Source organism: Chrysochloris asiatica, unplaced genomic scaffold (assembly GCF_000296735.1).
Source record: "Chrysochloris asiatica unplaced genomic scaffold, ChrAsi1.0 scaffold00176, whole genome shotgun sequence".
Classification (NCBI taxonomy): domain Eukaryota; kingdom Metazoa; phylum Chordata; class Mammalia; order Afrosoricida; family Chrysochloridae; genus Chrysochloris; species Chrysochloris asiatica.
In genome coordinates, this window is record NW_006408694.1 from 1,213,751 (window position 1) to 1,236,524 (window position 22,774).

A 22,774-nucleotide genomic window follows, 5' to 3' on the forward strand; every position below is an offset into this window, starting at 1 on the left:
TTGATTTCTTGACTGCTGCTTCCATGAGTGTTGATAGTTGATCCAAGAAGAATGAAGTCCTTGACAACTTCAGTCTTTTCTCCATTGATAAGAATGTCCACACGCTTTTTCTCGTTTCTGGACATGTGCTGATATGGTCATCCATTTCTGTTTTTAGGGCATATTCAGTGGTTAGCTATGGCCTTAATACCTAGATGGGTGTGTGTTTTGGTATTTTTTATGCTTTCTGATTGCCTCCAGGTAGATGTGATTAAGAGATGGGCTTCCTTTTTCACACTTCCTCCTGAGGTAAACACAGAGGAAGGTAAACACAGAGGAAGGTGGTGGGAAGGTCTGGTATATTACAGGATAAAATAGACTGACTTAAATGGAGGGAAAAGTTAGTGGAATATAAGGTAACCACAACGGTGGGGTTGGGGTGGAGGTTTCGGGGGAGGTAGAGGTGGAGGGAGGCAACAGTAGAGCACAGGGTAAAGGCAAACACATCATGTTATGGGTGTTGGGGAGGGCAGTACAGAAGGGGGAGGAGGTGGAAGAAGAAGGTAGATAGGGGAACACTGAGACAGGTTTGCATGGGCTAAGTGGGACAGAGGTAAATAGTGATGCATGCTTAACCTTGGAACAACAGGGCTCTGTGATACAGGAATCTAGGCATAGTTTGAAGAAGGAAAATAATGCTTGGCTGTCTTATGAATACTGTTTTCCCTTGCCTACTATTGTAAAATAGACTTGAGTGTCTTGAGAAAGGAATGTCGGGAAACATGACTACAGAAAACTTGTAAGCCCATCTTCAGCCTATAACTGATTGGAAACCCTAAAAGAGTTTCTAGAACTTGCCCAGTGAAACAGGCCTCTTGTGGAGCCTTTGCAGAGTATAGGACTTTAGGTGGAATCCTGAGTCCCATCCAGAACCTTCTGAGGTGGGACATCCCCCCTAGAAAGGACAAGCAGAAAGGCCTGGAACAGCTAGAGCATCAAAAGATGCATCTTCAAAGAAAGATCATAGGAAAAACCCAAAACAAAAATATCAGTATGATAGGCTACTGCAAGAATAAGCAAGCTGTTCGTCAGGAAGTCATCAAGGCAAGCAATCAAGTTCCTTCAGGACAAACCACCCTCTAAGACTCCAAGGGAACACATGAGCAGACATGTAAGCTTGCTGGCGACCACACTGGTCCAATAGTGAATGGAAGATGGCGAAAGGCAGCAATGAAGAAATGGGTTGAGTTCAACCACAGTCCATTGACTCCCGTTGACCTGGAAATGAGAGAGAGAAGGGCTGGTTGGTCCAAAGTGCAGTGAGATCTGAAGACACTTGAGCCCATGGACAAGGACATTGCCACAGAGGGCTAGAGCTGAGAGTGAAGCATTCAGCTGATATGAAGTGAGGGGAGAGGCACAAGAACATCCAAACTTGCAGATTTTACCCATTTGACTTAGCTTTTATAGCTTGATAATCAAAACTCGACTAGATGAAGATAAAAACAAAACAAAACAATTTTTGATAAAGGAAACAAGGGTAAATTGTTACAATTTGATGAATCCACGCTATCTATACTCATGGAGGTAGTAACTAAATACCAACAGAGAGGGAAGGAATCTTCACACCAAGTATCAATGCTATCCCTTCTGTACACAGGGTAGATAGGGACGGGCAACTTAGACACTGGCTACCTAAAATGAGGTGGCGATAAAGGCATGAAGTGACTGGCTTACAAGGTATCAAGGGGGAGTTTAATTTCAGAGTGTGTGGGGGAAGAAACAGTTCCCACTGAATAGTTGTCATCTTGCCTAGATGATTCTGATAAAAGAGATGAAGATAAGATTCCTATGATTCAATAGTGAGTAATTGTTCTGGTAGCGTAGTGGTTACGAATCGGGCTGCGAACCTTAAGGTCAGCGGTTCGAAACTACCAGCCGCTCCGTGGGAGAAAGATGAGGCTTTCTACTCCCGTAAGGATTTACACCCTCGGAAACCCTGTACAGGGTCGCTATGGGTCGGAATCGACTCGACGGCACTTAACAACAACAACAATTGTTATCATGACTAATTGCAACTGCCACAATTGTAACGGTAGAAGTTTTGTAACAAAAATGGGGGAGCAGTTAATCTTACAGTCCAGTAACAAAGGACCTGAGGACCATCAAGGGAGAAGAGCACAAGCAGAATGAGAGATCTTATCCAGAGAAACAGCGACACCAGAGATGGAGGCAGAGATGGGGATATGGAGAAAGGGAGCAGATGAGGACTCTAGATTCGTGGGAAGAGAGGGACTAAGGGCTGGCAGCCAGGAGGCAGACTTGCAGAATGTGCCCTTTGGTGGTGTAAATTATAATATATGCTTGAGTGGTGGTTTTTTTTGTTTGTTTGTTTTTAAAGAACTAAAGTGAATATAGAGAAATACTGTTAACTGATGGTACATGGAGGAGAATGTAAGCACATTAAGAAACAAGTTGTATTATCTGCTGAATGTAAAACTGATGATCTGCCCTGTAAACTTACACACAAACCACAATAAAAACTTAAAGGAAAAAAAAAAAAAAGTAAGTGAGAGAGAAGGAAAAGAAGACAGGAAAGAAAGAATACATAATAAAAAATACAAGAAATGAAAAAAAAATTATCAACTCAAAAATTAATCTGCTATATTTGGTCAAATATTTAATTATGTCACCCCCAACATGAAGGCTGAAAGTCTGGTTGCCTTGGCAGGGCCAGACCAAACAATTTTGTGGGCCTTATTCAGTTCACAGGCTAGAGATTCCCACCCTCGTTTTACTTGAGCCAGGCAGAAATTATACAATGAAAGCATAAATCCAACAGAATTCCCTTCAGTTTCACATTTGAAGTATTAGTACCCAGGTTTGTTCTCTTGATGCCCTTGACTTCAGAATCTCACTTTTCCCTACCATTGTTGTTGTTACTGTTAATTGCCATCAAGTCACTTCCGATTCATAGCAACCCTGTATGGGGTTTCTGAGGAGTGGCTAGTGAGTTTGAACTGACCACCTTTCAGTTCAAATCAAACTTGTGTCCAGTGCTTATCCTACAGTGCCACACCAGGACTCCTCCTCCCTACCATTAGTAAGCATATTTCTGGGTCTACCCTTAGTAAGTGTATTGCATGTCTCCTTTTTTTAGTACATTCCCTTCTGTAATGACATGCTTTCTTGTCACCCTCTAGATGTTGACTTCCTGTAATAACACAGAATCCTCACAGGCCCCATTGCCGCCCTCAGTTAGTTACAAGTCGACCCTAAAAACTGACCATTTTCACAACTTGACATTTGCCTTCATTGCCCCTAAAACAAACTTATTTAACCACCAACCAGCTCAAACTTCTATTTAAGCTTTACTGTGATTTATTTTGTACAAAATTTGCACACAATTTTAAAAAGTTTGTATAAAATATTCTATTATCTTTTCATTCCACTTTCCCACAAACTTTGTGAAGCCCCTCAAATTCCCTGGGTGGTATAAAGGTTAACACACTCCATGCTTAAATGAGGTCGTTCCAAAGAAAGGCCTGACAATTACTTCTGAAAAAGCAATTATTGAAAACTCTATGGAGAACAGTTAGATTCTGACACACATGAAGGTCATCATGAGTCAGAAACAACTCCATGGCAACTGGTCATTTTTATTTTATAATGAGTGTCAGTACAACTTTCCACTCCTACTTCTAAGAATTAAAAACTTACCATCTAATTATGGAATGGAGTACTGGTGTGGTGCTGAGTTAATGATGAGAAGAAACAGCTGCAAACACCCATTACTAATTGTAATGCAGAATGTATGAAGTATGAATTTGGGAAAATTGGAAGTCATCAAAAATGGAGCAGAATACATAAAGATCGATATAACAGACATTAGTGAGTTGAAATAGACTGGTATTGGCATTCTGAATCAGACATCACATGGTTTACTATGCCAGGAACAACCAATGATTCAAAAAGAGAACTTCAAGATTTACCTTGAAGTATACTGCTGTCTGAGATAGTATTATATTCATACACTTAGAAGGAAGACCAGTTAATATGACTATTATTGAAATTGATGTACCAACCACTAATCCAAAAAGGATCAAACTGAAGGATTCTACCAACGTCTTCAATCTGAAATTGATCAAACATGGAATCAAGATGCACTGATAATTATTGGTGACTGGAATGCAAAACTTGGAAACAAAGAGGAAGGATCAGTAGTTGGGAAAAATATGGTCTGTGTAACAGAAATGATGCTGGAGGTCCTATGATAGAATTTTGCAAGACCAATAACTTATTCATTGCAAGTACCTTTTTCCAACAACATAAATGGTGACTATACATGTGGACCACACTAGATAGGATATACAGAAATAAAACTGACTAAATTTGGGGGAAGAAACAATGGAAAAACTCAGTATCATCAGCCAAAATAAGACCAGGAAGTGACTGTGGAACAGATCATCAATTATTCATATATAAGTTCAGGCTGAAGTTAAAGAAAATGACAAGTACATGAGATTCAAAATACAACCTTGAGTATATCCTACCTGAATTTAAAGACTTATCTCAAGAACAGATACAATGCATTGAACACTAAAGACCTAAGACCAGAAGAACTGTGGGATGACATCAAAAACATCATACATGAAGAAAGCAATATGTCATGAAAAAGACAAGAAAAGGTCAAAACAAATATCAGAATAGACTCAGAAATGTATTCTTCAAGTAGAGAAGATTAAACGACTGGAAGAAATGAGAAAATAAAAGATTTCAAAGAACAATTCAAAAAGACAAAATAAAGTATTATAATGAAATGTGCAAAGACCTGGAGTTAGAACACCAAAAAGGAAGAACATGCTCAGCATTTCTCAAGCTGAATAAACAGAAGGAAAAATTCAAGCCTCAATTTGCAAGACTGAAGAATTCTATTGGCAACATATTGAATGACATAGGATTACAAAAATAAAATGGAAGGAATGCAAAATCACTGTACTTAAAAAATATTGATGTTCAGCCATATCAAGAGGTAGCCTATGATCAAGAACCGATGGTATTGAAGTCCAAGTGACAAACAAGACACCAGAAAATGATGGAATATAAACTGAAATGTTTAAACTAATTGATGCAGTGCTGGAAGCACTCATCTATGTCAAGAAGTTTAAAAGGCAACTACCTGGCCAACTTATTGGGAGAGATTTATATTTGTGCCTATTCCAAAGAAAGGTGACCCAGTGGAATGTGAAAAACATAAAGTAATATCACATATGTTGTTGTTGTTGTTAAGTGCCGTCGAGTCAGTTCTGACCCATAGCGACCCTGTACAGGGTTTCCAAGGGTGTAAATCTTTAGGGAGTAGAAAGCCTCATCTTTCTCCCGCGGAGCGGCTGGTAGTTTCGAACTGCTGACCTTAAGGTTCGCAGCCCGATTCGTAACCACTACGCTACCAGAGCTCCTTATATCACATATAAGAAATATTATTAATTTTTAATAATATTTAATTAAATATTTTACTTATGGATTATTGATACAGTGGCAGCAGCAATGGGCTTAAATATTACAACCAATGGGCACAGGACCAGAAAGTTTCATTCTGTTATGAATAGGGTCTCCATGAGTCAGAATCAACTGAACGGCATCTAAAAACAAGAATCTCCTAGGAGTAGATCAATACACTGTTACTCAATGATAGTTCTTGAGGCTACAGACATACTTCCTTAATTGAACCTTCATATTTTCGCCCCCACTGAAAGGTCAGTAGTCCGAACACTGCAGCTTCTCCACAGGAGAAAATGTACCAGTTGACTTCTGTTCAGACTTAGAGAAACACTATGGACAGTTCTACTCTATCCTAAAGGGTCACGATGAGTCAGAATCAACTTGAGAGTAATGCATGTTACTCATTTGATTACAACAGTTATTCTGAAGTAAGGTGGATCTTGTATCCTTAGATAATTATAACTGTTGATTACTTTTCATAAGTAGAAACACAATATGTTGCTGTTTTTAGGTGCTGACACTGCCTGGTGCTGCACCATCCTTACAATTGTTATGTTTGAGCCCACTGCTACTACCACTGTGTCAATCCATCTCATTGGGGTCTTCCTCTTTTGAATGATCCTCCACTTTACTGAGCATGATGTCTTCCTCCAGGGACCGGTCCCTCCTGATAACATGTCCAAAGTATTAGACACAAAATCTTGGATTTCCAACACAGATTTCTTTGTTCTTTTGGCAGTCCTGGGTGCTTTTAATATTCCTCACCAATACCATAATTCAAATGTACTAATTATTCATTGTCCAATTTACACATGCATATGAGGCAATTAAAAATATCATGGCTAGGGTCAGGTGCGCTTTAGTCCTCAAACTGATTATCTTTGCTTTTGAATAGTTTAAAAGGTTAATTCGCAGATATGCCTAATGCAATGCATCATTTCCTGTCTGCTGCTTCCATGAGTGTTGATTGTAGATGGAAGCAAAATGAATTTTTGACACTTTAATCTTTTCTCCATTTGTCATATTATTTATTGGTCCAGGGGTGAGGATTTTTGTTCTCTTTAGATTGAGGTGCAATCTTTACTAAAGGCTATAGTACTTGATTTTTATCAGTAAGTATTTTAAGGCCTCTTTGCTTCCAGCAAGCAATGTTGTATTATCTGTATATCACAGGTTAATGAGTGAGTCTTCCTCCAATCCTGATATCATGTTTTTCATCATATAATCCAGCTTCTTGGATTATTTGCTCAGTACACAGACTGAATAAGTATGATGAAAAGATTCAACCCTGGCACACACCTTTCATTATTTTAAACCATTCAATATCTCCTTAAGTGTTCTGGAATACCATTCTTCACAATGGTATCCATATCTTATCACCAAAAGCATTTTCATAAATAAAGCGCAAGTAAACACCTTTCTGGTATTCTCTGCTTTCAGCCAAGAGCCATTTGATGTCAGCAATGATATCCCTAGTCCTACATCCTTTTCTGAATCTAATATGAGGGAACTACAAAAGTTCCTGGAAAGTGTTCATTCTCTTACAATTCCATTTTTCCACATACTGTTTGCAGCTCCCTCATATGTATGCAGTGCTTTCATTAGGAAGATACTAAGTTCCCACTCTTGTCAAGAACTCAATTTTACACACACACACACACACACATAACCTACCCACACACCACATCAGGAAAAATCCCATAGGATACCTGTGACTACTACTCTTAATAACAGTTGCATCCCTGAAAATAGTAAACCTGATGCACGTACTTGCTAATTTACCATAACAGATCTAAGTATTGTAAAATGCTTTGGAGAGTTGTCTGGAATTGACCTACATTTTTAAACAGTATTGATTTTAATTTTATTTTTGCAAAACAAGAAATTAATAACCTACACGAACAAAGCTATCAAACCAAAAAAGTGTTTACAAATTCTTGTTTCACCATCCCTGAAGGCTCATGACCTCACATTTCCTAATACACTGATATTATGACTGTCATGAGTTAATCATGGGAGTCCTGGTATGGCAATGCAGGGTAATGCACTGGACCACAAGGTTGGTTTGAACCACAAAGTCAGTGGTTCGAGCTCACCAGCTGCTCCTCAGAAACCCTATACAGCATTGCTATGAGTTGGACCTGACTCCGTAACAACAACAACAAACATGGGAATTGGGAAACCATTGTGCTACTGCTTCAATTGCTACCATTGTTTGGATTGTTAACTCTGTAACTGGAAAGAAAAAAAAAAAAAAAAAAGAGCTGGAAAAAGCAGATTTTATTCATGGTTATTATCTGAACTGAAAAATGTGAAAGTCAGATGGCTTTTTTACATGGATGAAATCCCCTAGATTGATGGCTTGGAAAGTTAGCCTTATCCATAAATTGAGTGTACTTGATGGGAAGTCAAACCAAAGTCATTTTGAGTCTTGTTTAGAGTCATGGTCACTGCTGTTGGTGTTAAGTTCTGACTCACAGCGACTCTGTATAGGGCTTCTGAGGAATAGCTGGTAAGTGTGAACCACTGACCTTGCAGTTCAAAATGACTTTGAGGTCAAGTGCTTATCCTATAGCACCATACCAGGCCTACGTGGTCAATGCAGATCCTACTTTTTCTATATGTTCATGATTTGCTGTTTGACTAGTCTTTCTCCCACCCCATTCCCTGCCCACAGATGTTTGTATAAAAAAATTCCCAACAGATAAACATGCCATGTATACAAATTAAACAAAAAAATGATTCAAACAGCCTACTTAATCACAGAGATGAGAAAATATTTTGACTTATTTAATTTAGTTCATTTTGAAATGTTAAGTGCCACTGAGTCAGTTCCAACTCAGAGCAACCCTGCAGAGGGTTTCCAAGGAACAGATGGTGGGTATGAACCACCAATCTTGTGGTTAGCAGTTCAGTGCTTATCCTATAGTGCCACAGCAAGACTTAAGAATCATGGAAATGAGAAAATACTTTGACTTACCTAGTTCAGATAATTTTGAAATAAATCCTTATATTTTCTTGAAATGTAAAAATCGGAACTATCAGCCTGGGGTTGAAAACTGCTCAGGTTTGTGATGAATCTTTAACATCCCAGGAATCCAAGCAATTCCCATCCAGGAGAGGTTAATGCAATGCTATCTCCTTCTAGAAGATTGTAACACATTTCATGTGTTTAACCAGTACAGTTTCCTTCAAGTGTCTCAGTAAAACTGTGCACTATAGGGTTTTCAATGGTTGACTTTGGGGGTAAGTTGACCTGTCTCCTGAGGCACCTATGGGTGGACCTGAATCTCCAAACTTTCAGTTCACAACGAGAAGCATTAACCATTTATGTCATCCAGTGACTTGTTAACAGGTACAGGCCTGGATAGCTGCATAGAATTCAACTTCATATTAAATCAGTGACTGCGCAATCCAGAATAGATCTTTATTTAAAAGCAAACCTAACTCTAAAAACATCCTTCTCATTGACATAATTCTTTCTAAGCCTGTGAAACATTGCTCCATTTTCTAATCACAGCCCTTTCCTAGTCTATATGGTATATATATATATATATCGTAGATTTAGTGATATGAGCACATTCAAACTCTCTTTCAAATTATTTAAATATGTTTTAATGAAAAAGGTCTTATTTCATTATAATTAGTTGGCCAGGTAGCTATCTTCTAATTTCTTGGCATAGATGAATGAGTATTACACATCTGTGTGCTGAGATAATGCAATTAGAAATCTGTCAATTCCTGGAGACTTCTTTTTTTTTTTAATCACCAATGCCTTAAATGTAGCTTTGACTTCTTCTTTCAGAACCATCAGTTCTGCATTATACATGTTGTTGCTGTTAAGTGCTGTGGAGTGGGTTCCTACTAATAGTGAGCCTTTATAGGCTTTCTGAGGAGCAGCTGTAGGTTTAAACCAGTGACTTTGTCATTAGCAGTTCAGTGCTTATCCTACAGCACCATACCAGAATTCATTATATATACACTACCCCCTGAAACAGCATATTGTCTACCAATTATCTTTGGTAAAATGACTCTGTGTACTTCTTCCATATTCTTTTGATGCTTCCTGCATTAATCAGTACTTTGCCCATAGAATTCTCAAGGCTTGATGTTTTCCCTCAGTTCTTTCAGCTTGAAAAATGTTGAGTATGGTCCTCCCTTTTGATTGTCTGTCTCCAGGTCTTTGTACATTTCATTGCAATACTTTCTCTTTTTGAGCTACCCTTTGAATTTTTGTTTAGTTCTTTTACTTCATTATTTCCAGAGTTTGTTTTAGCTACTACATATTCAAAAGCAAGTTTGAGTCTCTTCTGAATTCAGGTGGGCTATACTCAAGATCATACTTTGACTCCTGTGCACTTGTTTTAATTTTTTCAGCTTCAACTTGAACTATCAATAGTCTGTTTTCACTGGACCCCTGGCTTTGTTCTGACTCCTGATTTTGAGCTTCTTCGTCATCTCTTTCCACAGATATCGTTGATTTGATTCCTGTGTATTCCATGTGGTGAGGTTAATTTTGACCCTACACAACAGGCAGAACTGCTCCTTCAGGTTTCTGAGATTATAAACCTTTGCCAGAGCTAATAGCCTCATCTTTCTCCTTATCCACATACATAGTCATCATTTAGGATGCTGAAAAGAGGTATTTCCAATAGACAGATAAAAACTCTGCCATGCAATCACTGGCATGGTTTCTATCACCAAAGCCTTTTTTTCCAACTACTTATCCTCGTTGCTTTTAACTTTTACACTCAAATTACCACAAATTACCAATGTAACTTGACTGTTTGATCAACTTCAGACTGCAGAAGTTGATAAAAAAACAAAACACAATTAAAAAAACCTTCAACTTATTCATCTTTTGCATTAGTGGTTGGTACATAAATTTGAATGGCAGTCATATTAACTGTTGTTCATTGTAAGCATATGGGTATCATCTTCTCATCGACAGCAGTGTACTTTAGGATAGATCTTGAAATGTGTGTTTTTTTGACAATGAATGTAATGTCATTCTTTTTCAATTTGTCATTTCCAGAATACTAGACCCTGATTATCCAATTTTAAATGGCCAGTACCAGTTAATTTCAGCTCAAAAATGCCTAGAATATTTATCTTCAAGTGTACCATTTCATTTTTGACAACTTTCAATTTTCTTATATTCATACTTTGTACAATCCACATTATGACTACTAATGGATAATTTCAGCTGTTTCTTTTCATTTTGTGTCATGTTACATCAACAAATGAAGGTCCTGAAAACTTTACTGATCCACATGACTAATAAGTCAACTCTATTTTGAGGTTACAGCTCTTCCCCAGTCATATTTTGAGTTCTTTCCCACCTGAGGAGCTCATCTCTGGCACTATATCAGACAATGTTCCACTGCAATTCCTAAGGTTTTCAGTGGCCAGTTTTTTAGGAGTAGATCACTAGGTCCATCTGTCTTATTTTAGAAGCTCCACTGAAAGCTGTTCACCATGGTTCACACTGATAGCACAGCTTCCAGCATCACAACACACAAGCCACCATAGTACAACAAACTGACAGATGAGCGGTGTGGAAGCAGATAACCAAGTCTTTCTCCTATGGAGACACTAGATGAGTTAAGACTGCCAACTTTGCAGTTAGTAGCCAAACATTAAACCACTATACCACCAAAGCTCCTTGCATAGAAAAATAGAAGCTCGGACTTCCCAAAACAAATCCACTGCTGTCTAGTCAATTCCACCTCATAGCAACACTACAGAACACAGTAGAACTGTCTCATACGGTTCCCAAGGCTATAAATCTGTACAGAAAAAAAGTTCCACATCTTTTTTCTTTTGGCACAGCTGGTAGGTTCAAACCTCTGACCCACTTGACTAGCAGATACGCATTTTAACCACTGCACCATCAGGGCTCAGAAACACCAAAGAGTGTTAACTGGAAAACATCCCAAAGCTTCCACAGTCTGATTGTCCTATCAGTAAAAGGAGGAACGCAAGTCTGTACTTCTAGATTAATCATTTAAAAAAATTTTAGCATAATTTTCCTAATACTAGTAATCTAAAAGAGAGCTGTCTTATTCTTCATAAATAACTTTGCACCTTTTCTGATGTACTAAGCCACTGTTGTTGTTGTTGTTAAGTGCCAAGGAGTCGGTTCCAACTCACAGCAACCCTGTACAGGGTTTCCGAGGCTGTAAATCTTTACAGGAACAGAAAGCCTCATCTTTCTCCCGTGGATCAGCTGGTAGTTTTGAACTGCTGACCTTAAGGTTCGCATCCCGATTCGTAACCACTATGCTACCAGAGCTCAGCCATTAGAAACACAAAACTCCAACCAAGTAGCAAATTAAACTACGCTCTTATAAAGAAGAAAGGATAACACTTGAGTTTCATTCCGAGATCAGCAAATATTCACTAGGGAAGTATTCATGTATATACCCTACAGTAGTTTCAAGACTCATTGGCAATGATCTCCCTTCCTGGCCAATATACCATAAGTAGCCAATAGTGGTTAAGAGTCAGGCTGCTAACTTCAAAGTCAGCAATTCAAAACAACCAGTCGTTTCAGGGGAGAAAGATGAGGGTTTCTGCTTCCACAAAGATTTGCAGCCTCAGAAACCCTATGCAGGGTTGCTATGAGTCGGAACTGACTCCACAGCACACAACCACCACCAGGCAATGAAACCATCATATGGCTGGTTTGGGGTCACCTGGTGTGGTTGCCAGAATTATGCAACACCATTCAAGAATTTTTGAGAATTATTCCTTTTGAGAGTTACTAAATGTGACTTTTCCTGGAATCCAAAAAAAATTTAGAACTCTTTTTTAAGACAATGCAACCTTCTTTAATGGCAGAATGACAATAGGCAATATATTGAGTTAATATATACAGTATAGTGGCTAACACAGTAATATATAACAATACAGTAGGTTAAAACAGTTGCCAATTACTAAGAATCTCCAGACAGCCTTTCTCTTCCTGTGAAGCATGATGAAAATATCTGAGGAGACAAGACTGTACTACCCTGGAACACCCATGTCTAGCATCATAAATCATTTCATATTTGAGAATGAAGAAGAATAACAAATCCAATTCTAATTCTAGTCTTCCTTTTGAATGTCTAGTTATTGTACTACTCTGTACAAATTTCCAAATCACGTTTAAAAAAAACACAACTGTTAATCAGATTAGTCCATGAGTCCATGTAAAGGGAAATTATTCGGTGCCCAGTGTTACTTAAATTCATAAATAGACTATCTTATTCAAACTGTAAAATATAGAACACATTCATTCAATACAGAGTTGTGAACTTGGATATTCAAACTTAAAAGAATTTTGTGTACTTGACTTAGCAAAGACTTTCAAAGCCACTAACTCAATGATGTGCAAGTACTGCTACTATTCAAAACTGATAGTATATATTTGTAAAGATACTGCGTTCAATTGCCTTGTGAAAGTCGTCTGCAATTTTGTTGAGAAGCAATAAACTGTACAGAAAACAGTGCCTTGTTCATGTGACTAGAAACCAATTACAGCCTTTGCACTGATTTTTACAAAGGTTCTGAAACAGGTACATACACCACATATATTTATGCATTAATTATCCTAACTTACACAAAAACCCAAGCAATGCACAGACACTATGTGGCTGTGTCAGAGTTATAACTATCAGGTAACTCAGAAGTCAAAATATTAATCCCAGCACTCAGGGTTGGTGTACGCATTTGCGATGTTTCTGAGAAAAGTCTGGGTCCATAAAACAATGATTAGATTTTAAAATGACATAATGGCAGTATTTCAAGTAAACTCCCTCAACTACCTTTACCCACCAAAAGCACAGCCAGGTCCACTATGTCTGGAAAAGCATATAATGATGGAAATTTTCAGAGTCATAAAACTTTCAGGACTGGAAGATGGTTTTTCAATTCAACCATCCACATGATAGTCCCTCTACCACATCTTTGCCTTTAAGTTTCCAAACTAGGCATAAACATCTCTAGTGATGAGGAACTCTCTGCCTTTAAGGTAGCTTAGTATTCTCAGCATTGTGGGTTACACATTGGGCTGCTAACTGAAAGGTCAGTAGTTCGAATCCACCATCTGATCTGTGGGAGAATGTGGAGGATTTCTGATCCTATAAAAATTTACAGCCTGGTGTGGTGCTGTGGGTTAATGCGCCAGACTGCAAAGCCATTTGAACTACAAGGTCGGTGGTTCAAGCTCACCAGCTGCTCCTCGGAAACCCTATACAGGATCGCTATGGGTTGGAATCGACTCTATGGCACTTAACAACAACAAAGCCCTATGGCACTGTGGAATAATGCATTGAACCAAAAGGTTGGTTTGAACCGCAAGGTCAACAGTTCAAATTCACCAGCAGCTCCTCAGAAAACCTATACAAGGTTGCTATAAGTCGGAACCGACTTGACAACACTTAACCACAACAAGCCCTGAACAGGGTCACTCTAAGTCAGAACTAACTTGGTGGCACACAGCAGCAGAAGCAGTGATCTTTGGATTTGGATCTTTGGCTCTCTGGCCCCTTAAATAATTCAAAATCTCTTCATGTAGTTCTCGATTTTGTCCTGAGGACCCATGGAAAAGTCCAATGGCACTTGCACATCATAGTTGTTAAGTGCCGTTGAGTTGGTTCTGAATCATAGAGACCCTATGAACAACAGAATAAAACATTCCCAGGTCCTGCATCATCCTCAATTCCTGCTACACTTCAGCCCATTGTTGCTGCCATTGTGCCAACCTATCTAATTAGGGGTCTCCTTCGTTTACCCTGACCCTCCATTTTACCAAGCATGATGTCCTTCTCCAGGTACTGATCTATACTGAAAATATGTCAGAAGTATGAGAGATGAAGTCTGGCCATCTTAGCTTCTAAGGAGCATTCTGGTTCTTCTTCCAACACAGATTTATTTGTTCTTTGGGAAGTCCATGGTACCTTTAACATTCTTCTCTAACACCACAACTCAAATGCATCATAGTCTTCATCATTCATTGTCCAACTTTCACATGCATATGAGGCTACTGAAAATACCATGGCTTGGGTCAGGCTTACTTTAGTTCTCAAATTGACATCTTTGCTCTTGAACACTTAGATGAGGTCTTGCACATTACAGTAATTTTCCATAATTCAGTAGTTATGAGACAGACCTCAAGTTTTCAGACTTCTCTTGTACCTAGCCATCCTTTGTCCCATCAATCATTATGCTACTTTTCCCCCTTCAAATTGGTATTGAATTTTATTCTGGATCGTGCTCAGAACTGTGATCCAAGGAGAAAACTATTTACACTTCTTTATGCTTTAATTTACATATATGCAAAATAGAGTGCTGCCTCAAAATATTTTTATGAGAATCAAATAAGGAAGGAAAGATGGAAGATCTCTGGAAATTTTTAAGTCCTATAGAAATACGAGTCATGGTGTGGCACAGTAGGACAGACACTGGACTATTAACCACAAATTTGGTGGTTCAAACCTACCAGCCACTCCTTGGAAAACCAATATAGCATTGCTATGAGCCGGAACTGACTTGACAGCACTTAACAACAACACAGAAATATGAGGAAGACATTTGTATGGACAAGGAAACCTAAATTTCAATAAGGTGAAGGCCAGTGCATCTTACAGAAAATCTCTTCAAAAAGTAACACAAAATAAAATTTTTGCTAAGAATTAACTTTTGAACAACGACCCTGTTTTTCTGGAAAACAACTCTTCTACTTTGTTGTGCCTATGGATGCACCTCAATTACAAACAAACTCAATTTCTTTGAAGTCAACTAATTCCATTATTATAGGAGCCACAGCTCAGAGAGGAACTGATGACATATTTCAATTCCTACCTTTCCTATGGATAAAACAATGTTTTAATACTCATCAACCCCCAAATAATTCTTCAGTGGTTCCTTAATGCCTTCAAAATAAAATCTAAATTATTTTCATTATCTTACCAACGAATTCTCCATCCTTAGCTGCTCTCCCTCCCTCATTCTATGTCCAAAGCACACACTTAGCTGCTTTGCCCCCTTTCTTGTCCTTTTACCTCAGTGTGTATGCTTGTCTGGAAGTCTCTACAGTCAAAGCTTCACTTGATACAGAAGGCAGATTTTCATCCTTCAAACCTTTATTCAAACGTCCCAAAGTGGTTCTAGTTTCCTATTTCTATCATTGTATTTGTAATTGTCTGTTTACTTTGCTGTTCTCTTACCCAACAGCAGATTCCTTGAAAGAAAATGTGACTTATACATCTTAGGATAACTGCTGACTAGTACAGTGCCTTACAAGAGTATACACAATACGTATCAAATAATTGAACATTCACTGAGAGGGAACACCAAATGGTACCAGTCTTACTTGACATTGATCAAAATTTAAGATGATCTCAGGATCAAAAAGTACTTTCTCAATAGTTAAAATATAATTCTATGTCTCTAGAACCTCTTGATTACTTGCAAAAGTAGTTTTTGCGTTTTCATCTATACTACTTCATTCAATCCTACTAGCCACTCCTTGTATAAGGAGCTCTGGTAGCGTAGTGGTTACAAATCTGGCTGCAAACCGGAAGGTCAGCAGTTAGAAACTATCAGCTGTTCCGCGGGAGAAAGATGAGGCTTTCTGCTCCAGTAAAGATTTACAGCCTTGGAAACCCTGTACAGGGTCGCTGTGAGTCGAAATCGACTCTACGGCACATAACAACAACAACTCCTTGTATAAGGAGGGGTTCGTTATGAGTTGAAACTGAGGGCACTTGACAACAACAGTTTCTTTAATCATGAATGCCAACTACAATATCATGCTACTCAACTAAAATTCACAGCAAAAGTCTCAGCATGGCCAAATGGTGTAATAAGAGAAACACTGATTTTAAGAGTCATTTGATTTGGGTTCAAATCTCTGTTCTGCCTGCCACTTACTCATTTGTGTATTAATGGAAAGATCTATCTAAATTGCAGTGCCCTCTCACACTTTGCCAAGCCCAGTGAAGGCAAAACTGACATTACTGTCATTATTATCTAATTAGTGATGTGGAAATAGCCAGTGGAGCCAGAAAGGTGTAGACTTTAGGATTGGATAGGCCTGGTTTTGAATGCTAGCTACATCACAAAATAGGTAAGTAACCTGGGCCAGTCACTTAACCTCTCTAAATCAGTATTCTAAGATATGTACAAGTATTAATAATTTTCTCTGTCTTGTTGTTGTTGTTGTTGTTAGGTATCTTTGAATAGGTTCTAAACCATAGTCACCCTGTATAGGGTTTCCAAGGCTGTAAATCTTTACAGGAGCAAAAAGCCTTATCTTTTTCCCATGGAGCAGCTGGCAGGTTTGAACTGCCAACCTTGCAGCTATTAGTCCAGTGCTTATCCTACAGTGCCACCAGCACACCTCTTAGGCTATTATAAAAATTAAATGAGGAGTATAAAAACATTTGTAGAATTTAAAGTTCTGTACAAAATACAGCCATTTAGCCAGGTTTAAGAATGGAACAGAAATTTTCTTAGAGGCCTTTGTGTGTCACATTATTACAAGAATATTTAATAAGTCTGCTTTTTAAAACAGTTGCTGACAATTGGGCATTACTTGGTAAAGACTCTGAGTAGTTCTAATGTAGAGATCTGTTTAACTTTCTTTATCCTTCACCCTATTTGAACATGGAACACACATTAATACCTGTGGAATACCTGTTCTTTCCTTACAAGGGAAAGTGGTCCTATGGTCTGGTATGAGAGCAGGACAAGGTGCAGTTTCAGTACACCTTTCCCATAAGACTCTCACAATAGAGACTCGCAGACAAAATACCAAGAAAGTAAAAAGAATAAAATATAGCCCATTCTGTCATCCATGGAAATACTCTTTACATTTTGCATATTTTCTTGAAAAAAAAACAAATATACATGTGTATATATGTTTAGACGATATTGACCAAGAATGCTAATTTACAAATTCTGAAGGAAAGATCCCTTTACAAAACTAAAGATTACATGGATGAAATAAACACTCTTATTAGGAATTGGTGATTCTCACTGGTTAAATGGGAGTCAGTAATTTCTGGATTCCTATGTAAAGAACAAGAATAAAAAAGTACGTTTCCACATTTATTCACAAGCACCCTTTCTTTAAAAGTCACAATTGCTCTTTTCACATGGTAGCAAAAGTTCACTTCATTATTTCAAATGGCTCTTTCCCAACATCACCTCCTGTGACTTAAAAATGAAAAACTGCCATTAATTTCCATTAATAAAAACTGAGAAATTAATGGACTAATAGCTGCAAGGTTGGCAATTCAAACCTGCCAGCTGCTCCATGGGAAAAACCTTAATTAAAATGAATATGTATCATTGTTTTTCAACAGTTACATTTGTAATAAATGTATAAATACATGCAACTCTTGCCCACAATGCTTCAAATAGCTACTACCTAACAAGCAAACACACTGAAGTTATTTCTAAAAATTTTATCTAAAAACATCTTTTAGAATTTAGCCCTCACTTAAAGTAACTGTGATTTTAAGAAATACAATGAATAGTTTCCAGCCTAGCTTTGCTGCCATTGTTAAGTGCTATTGAGTCATTTCCGACTCATAGCGACTGTGTATAGGGTTTCCGAGGAGTAGCTGGTGAGTTTGAACCGCTGACTTTTGTGCTTCAAATCAACCTTGAGGTTGAGTGCTGATTCTACTGCGCTACAGTGATCTCAGATAGAAGCATGTTAAAGTATAAATAATGACCTAGTTGCTTTGAACCAGTTGGTTCCCTGGTGTTTCTATAATATTCATGTACAAGACAGTAAAAAGAAGAGGCAGAGGGATGCTCCTCACTTAAAAAAATCACAGTGCTTTAATACAATCCTCTGATTTGTACCAATAAGCTGAAGAATCACATTTCATCAGTTTATTAACAAAAATGTATCTACCCCTAAAGTTCTATTCATATTTTCTACACTTAGAAAAGATGGATCGTTTCAGAATATATTTGAGTATTAAATTCCACAAGCTTTCTGATCCATTTTCAATTAGGCTAAATTTTTTTCTAAAATCATACAGAAAAAAATGAAGCTGACTATTGTTAGATGGCGGTAGTGCTGGTGGCACTGTAGGGTAAACAGTGGATTGGTAAGTACAAGGTCAGTACTCCAGACCTACCAGCCACTCCGCTGTCTGCTCCCATAAAGATTTACAGCCTCCGAAATCCTATGTTGTTGTTGTTAAATGCCATCGAGTCGATTCTGACCCACAGCAACCCTGTATAGAGTTTCCGAGGAGCAGCCGGTGAGCCTATACAGGGCTGCTATTTGTCTGAACTGACTTGACAGCACCTAACAACAACAACCAGTTCTTAGATAATGCTTCTCTCATGTCATCCCTTCAATCTCCAAGTATCTTTACCAAAATTCAAGAATGGTTAGTTGCTTGCTATCCTGCATAGGGTTTCCAAGGCTTTTGAAAAACTTTGCAGTAGCTGTAAACCTCATCTTTCTCCTATAGAGCAGCTGGTGGGCTCAAACCACCAACTTGTTGTTCACAGTCCAGTGCTTATCCTTCAGAGCCACTTTGCTCCCAAGAATGGTTCTGAATATGCAGACATATTTCCAAACATAATACTCCCTCCCAAATGACCATGAGCTATCTATTTGAAAAAAAATTCAAAGCCTCTAAGGACAACAGTGCTTCCCTTGTTATTATTAAATACCTTGGAGCCCATTCTGACTCACAGTGACCCTGCACATGGTTTCCGAGGCTGCAAATCTTTACAGGAGCAGAAAGCTTCATCTTTCTCCCGCGGAACTGCTGACTCTGAGATTAGCAGCGCGATTCATAATCACTATGCTACCAGAGCTCCTTGTGCTTTCCCTTAGAGAAACATTTAACAGGATATTAACAAAAAGGACCACAGTTTCTCCACGGCTTTCCCTTAGAGAAACATTTAACAGGATATTAACAAAAATGACCACGGCTTGGGTCAGTTAATGTATCTGTCTAATACAACCTGTGGTTTCCCTTCTAGATCCAATTCTTATCCTTTTATCCTTCCACCTCTGTGGAAGATTCTCTGTATGTCCACTTAACCCAGTGGCTGTGCTCTCACAGAATGATTTTAAACCCTTTTCTTTCCAGTTTATCATTCTCAGTATTTTCCTTCCTAAGAAACCAAAACATAACTTTTTTTAATTGGGAAAAGGTTTGATTTAGGAGATCTAATCAACACAACTATAATTACAATTACTTTTTAGCTCACAGAATGTGATATCAGATTTTTTTACAGAAAATATCAGTCTGCTGGGAACACAAATCGTTTTTCAGTCAATTGAATTCAGAAGTAGTTTCACTATTTATATAAATTTAGAAACTTGAACAACAACAAAAAAACTTTAAGTTGACTGCAAATAAGTTATTTCTGAGTCTAAAATTATCAAATGGAATGCTAAGCCCCATTTACTACAACAAAACTGACTTTAAAACTGATTTAAAAAAAAAAAAAAAAAAGCAGCCTAGCCACTAAACAATTTCAGTAATTAAGTAAGCTTAATGACTTTAATTTCATTCAAGCTCTTCATCAAACTGGAAGAAGAGAATTCAGCTGTTAGTCTTGGCAATGGTCATCCATTGGAAACATGACTCACATTTCAGTGATATTTCAAAACATCCTTTTGAGTATAAAATGTAGAGGTTTCCAACACTAGTGTCTAACCTGCTTATCATATATCATTTCCCACAAAGTATTAACTTGAAAAAACTGGTTTCACAATTTGAAAAGTCGATGTCTACACAAATGCTTACCCTGCTTTAAAAACAATGGTCCCAGAAAAGGTTACAAATTAAATCCCACTAGCTCTTCTCAATTGAAAACACTGTAAGCAAAAGGAAGTTTTAAGCTTTATTCCACAAATTCTCTTGAGTTATTTCTACATGGCATCCCTCATCATAAGCAATGACATTTCTTTCCTCACAACAGAACTACAAATGAGACAGAGAAAGAGCATTGGAACACCAGAATGTGGTTCTATGGCAACATTACTTACTGGTGCACTTTCTAGGAAGTTTCCTCATTTTACTTCTACTAGATATTTACTAAGTCATGCAATAACCATAAACTCTCTAGAGTGGTAGCATCTATAGCCATATGTTGTTGTTGTTAAGTGCCGTCGAGTCGGTTCCAACCCAAAGCGACCCTGTGTAGAGTTTCCCAGGAGCAGCTGTGGAGCTTGAACCGCCGACCTCGCAGTTCAAACGGCTTTGCAGTCTGGCGCATTAACCCACAGCGCCACACCAGGACTCCATACTTTCATACAAAGAACTTTTTGCAGATGTAAGATGGTTCTTCCAAAAGTCTTAAGTTGGAAAGAGCACATCCTTGAATATGCTGTTTCATTATTTTCCTACATCCAAACAGAGACTTTTGGAGTGATCACTTCTCTCTGACCAACAAGTTATCTTTATATTTCAGTTTGTAAGCGGAAGTGAGATTTGTGTAAAAGACTTGGTAGATCAGATGACAAGTAGCAATGCAGTCAATGAACTATGCCAAGTGTTGTAAGGCTTGCATGACACCTTTCTTCAAATGTTTTTAGTTACATGAGGAATACTACAGATAATGAGAAAGTGCACTTTCAAAGTAAGTCTGTGTACCATCGTGTATACTTATTCATGTTTGGTATATTTACACACATGCAGAGACCTCAGAAAGTTCGTGGAAAAAATGGAATTGAAAAAGAATAGAATTTTTCCATGAACTTTTTGAACTATATATAGATACACAGATTGAGATATTTAGATATAGATATATATTTCAAAGACACACCATATCCCTTCTACATTCTTCTATGGGATGTAGTACTTTTCTCGCAATAATAATTAAAATGTAGGTAACGTTTGAGCAGCAATAACTCCCACATAGCTAGAAGTCAAAATTTTTCTCAGGGAACAAAAGAAATCGTCCAAAGTGCAACACACGCCTCAAATTAAAAAAAAAAAAAAAAGAATCTTTAGAAGATGAGACATGAAACCTCTCCTACTCACTGAAACAGCATCACTAAAATCGGGGTGGGGGTTATAGTGTAGGAGAGATGCTAGTGAAGCGGTGGGAAGGCAGAAGAGAAGCAATCAAATCCACGCCGCTGCCTTTCCCTTATCTCTTACTGCCCTCCCACCTGGATCATGGTCTCCAAAAAAAAAGCAAAAACAAACCCTAAAACCTGAAAAAGTGTGACCAGGGTTACTTTCAAGGTAACCACAAATGGCACCCGTACAAAAGCAAAGCAGTGAGGATATAGTAGCAGCAACAGCAGCACACCTCCCTCTCCCCGCCCCAGATACTGTACCTCCAAATCTGCCCGAGTTGCAAGATGTGGATGAGTGACTGCAGGAGCCAAATGCAGAAGGAACAGGACGCAGACCTATGTGTTCCGCCGGCCCGCGTGGCCCCGCTGCTGCTGTTACCACTGTTGGTGGCCGTGATGTTGCTCTTGCTGGCATTGGATGCTTGCCTTTGCGGCGTGGAAGGACGAGCCTCGCCTTCCCCAGCTGCAGACCCACCGCTGACCACAGGCTTGCACTCGGCTCCAGGTTGCGGACAGCTGGCGGCCGTGGCCGTGGCGCTGTCCTCGGCGCTGAAATCGTGCACGAACCAGCGGAAGCTGAACACCTGCACCGAAAGCGAGCCGAGCACCACGAAGAAAAGCGTGAGCCCGAACCACCAGCGCTGGCCGCGCACGTAGTAGTCCACAGCGAGCCAGATGTCCGTGCCCACATCCGCGAAGTAAACGGCCACGGCGGCCAAGATCCAAAGGCAGTCCCACAACGAATAGCGCCGCTGCTCGCGGCCCAGGCGCAGGCACAATGCCGCGGAGCCCGACCCGCGGCCGCCAGCACCGCTCGGGCCCCCAGAGCCACCGCCCGAGCCGCCACTGCCGGCGCAGCAGCAGCAACAGCGCGAGCTGCCACCGCCGTCAGGGCAACAGCCGCCGGCGGCCGCCTCCTCGTCCTCGGCTCCAGCGCCCGACGGCACGCCCGGGGCCAGCGCCGACACGGAGCCCGAATGCTCCGAGTTCTGCAGCGGGGTGAACGCCACGTCGCTGCCCTTCTTCATTTTCAGCCTCCCGTCTGATTTAGCGGCCATGATGCCTCTGAGCCCAAGGAAAGCCCTCCTTTATCTGACACCTTTTCCGCTGTCTCCTCCTCCCGCCACCTCCTCCTTGACAGCCGGCTCCCCCCTCGCCGCGAGGCTCCCGCCTCCTGGGATGCGCTCAGCTCGCCTGCCGCGGCCGCCGCCGCCCGCCGGGTGGAGCCGGGCGCGG

At 39.4% G+C, this 22,774-nt stretch overlaps 1 protein-coding gene across 1 annotated transcript in view; it reads right to left on the bottom strand.

Annotated features, from left to right (window-relative positions):
• Positions 1–22,596, bottom strand: part of XKR4 (XK, Kell blood group complex subunit-related family, member 4) — a 674,599-nt gene extending 652,003 nt beyond the window's left edge. Inside the window, exon 1 of the mRNA XM_006871847.1 lies at positions 21,800–22,596. Within this exon, the coding sequence (XP_006871909.1) occupies positions 21,800–22,596 (797 nt within the window). The remainder of the gene's footprint in view (positions 1–21,799) is intronic.
• Between the last annotated feature and the right edge of the window lie 178 nt (positions 22,597–22,774).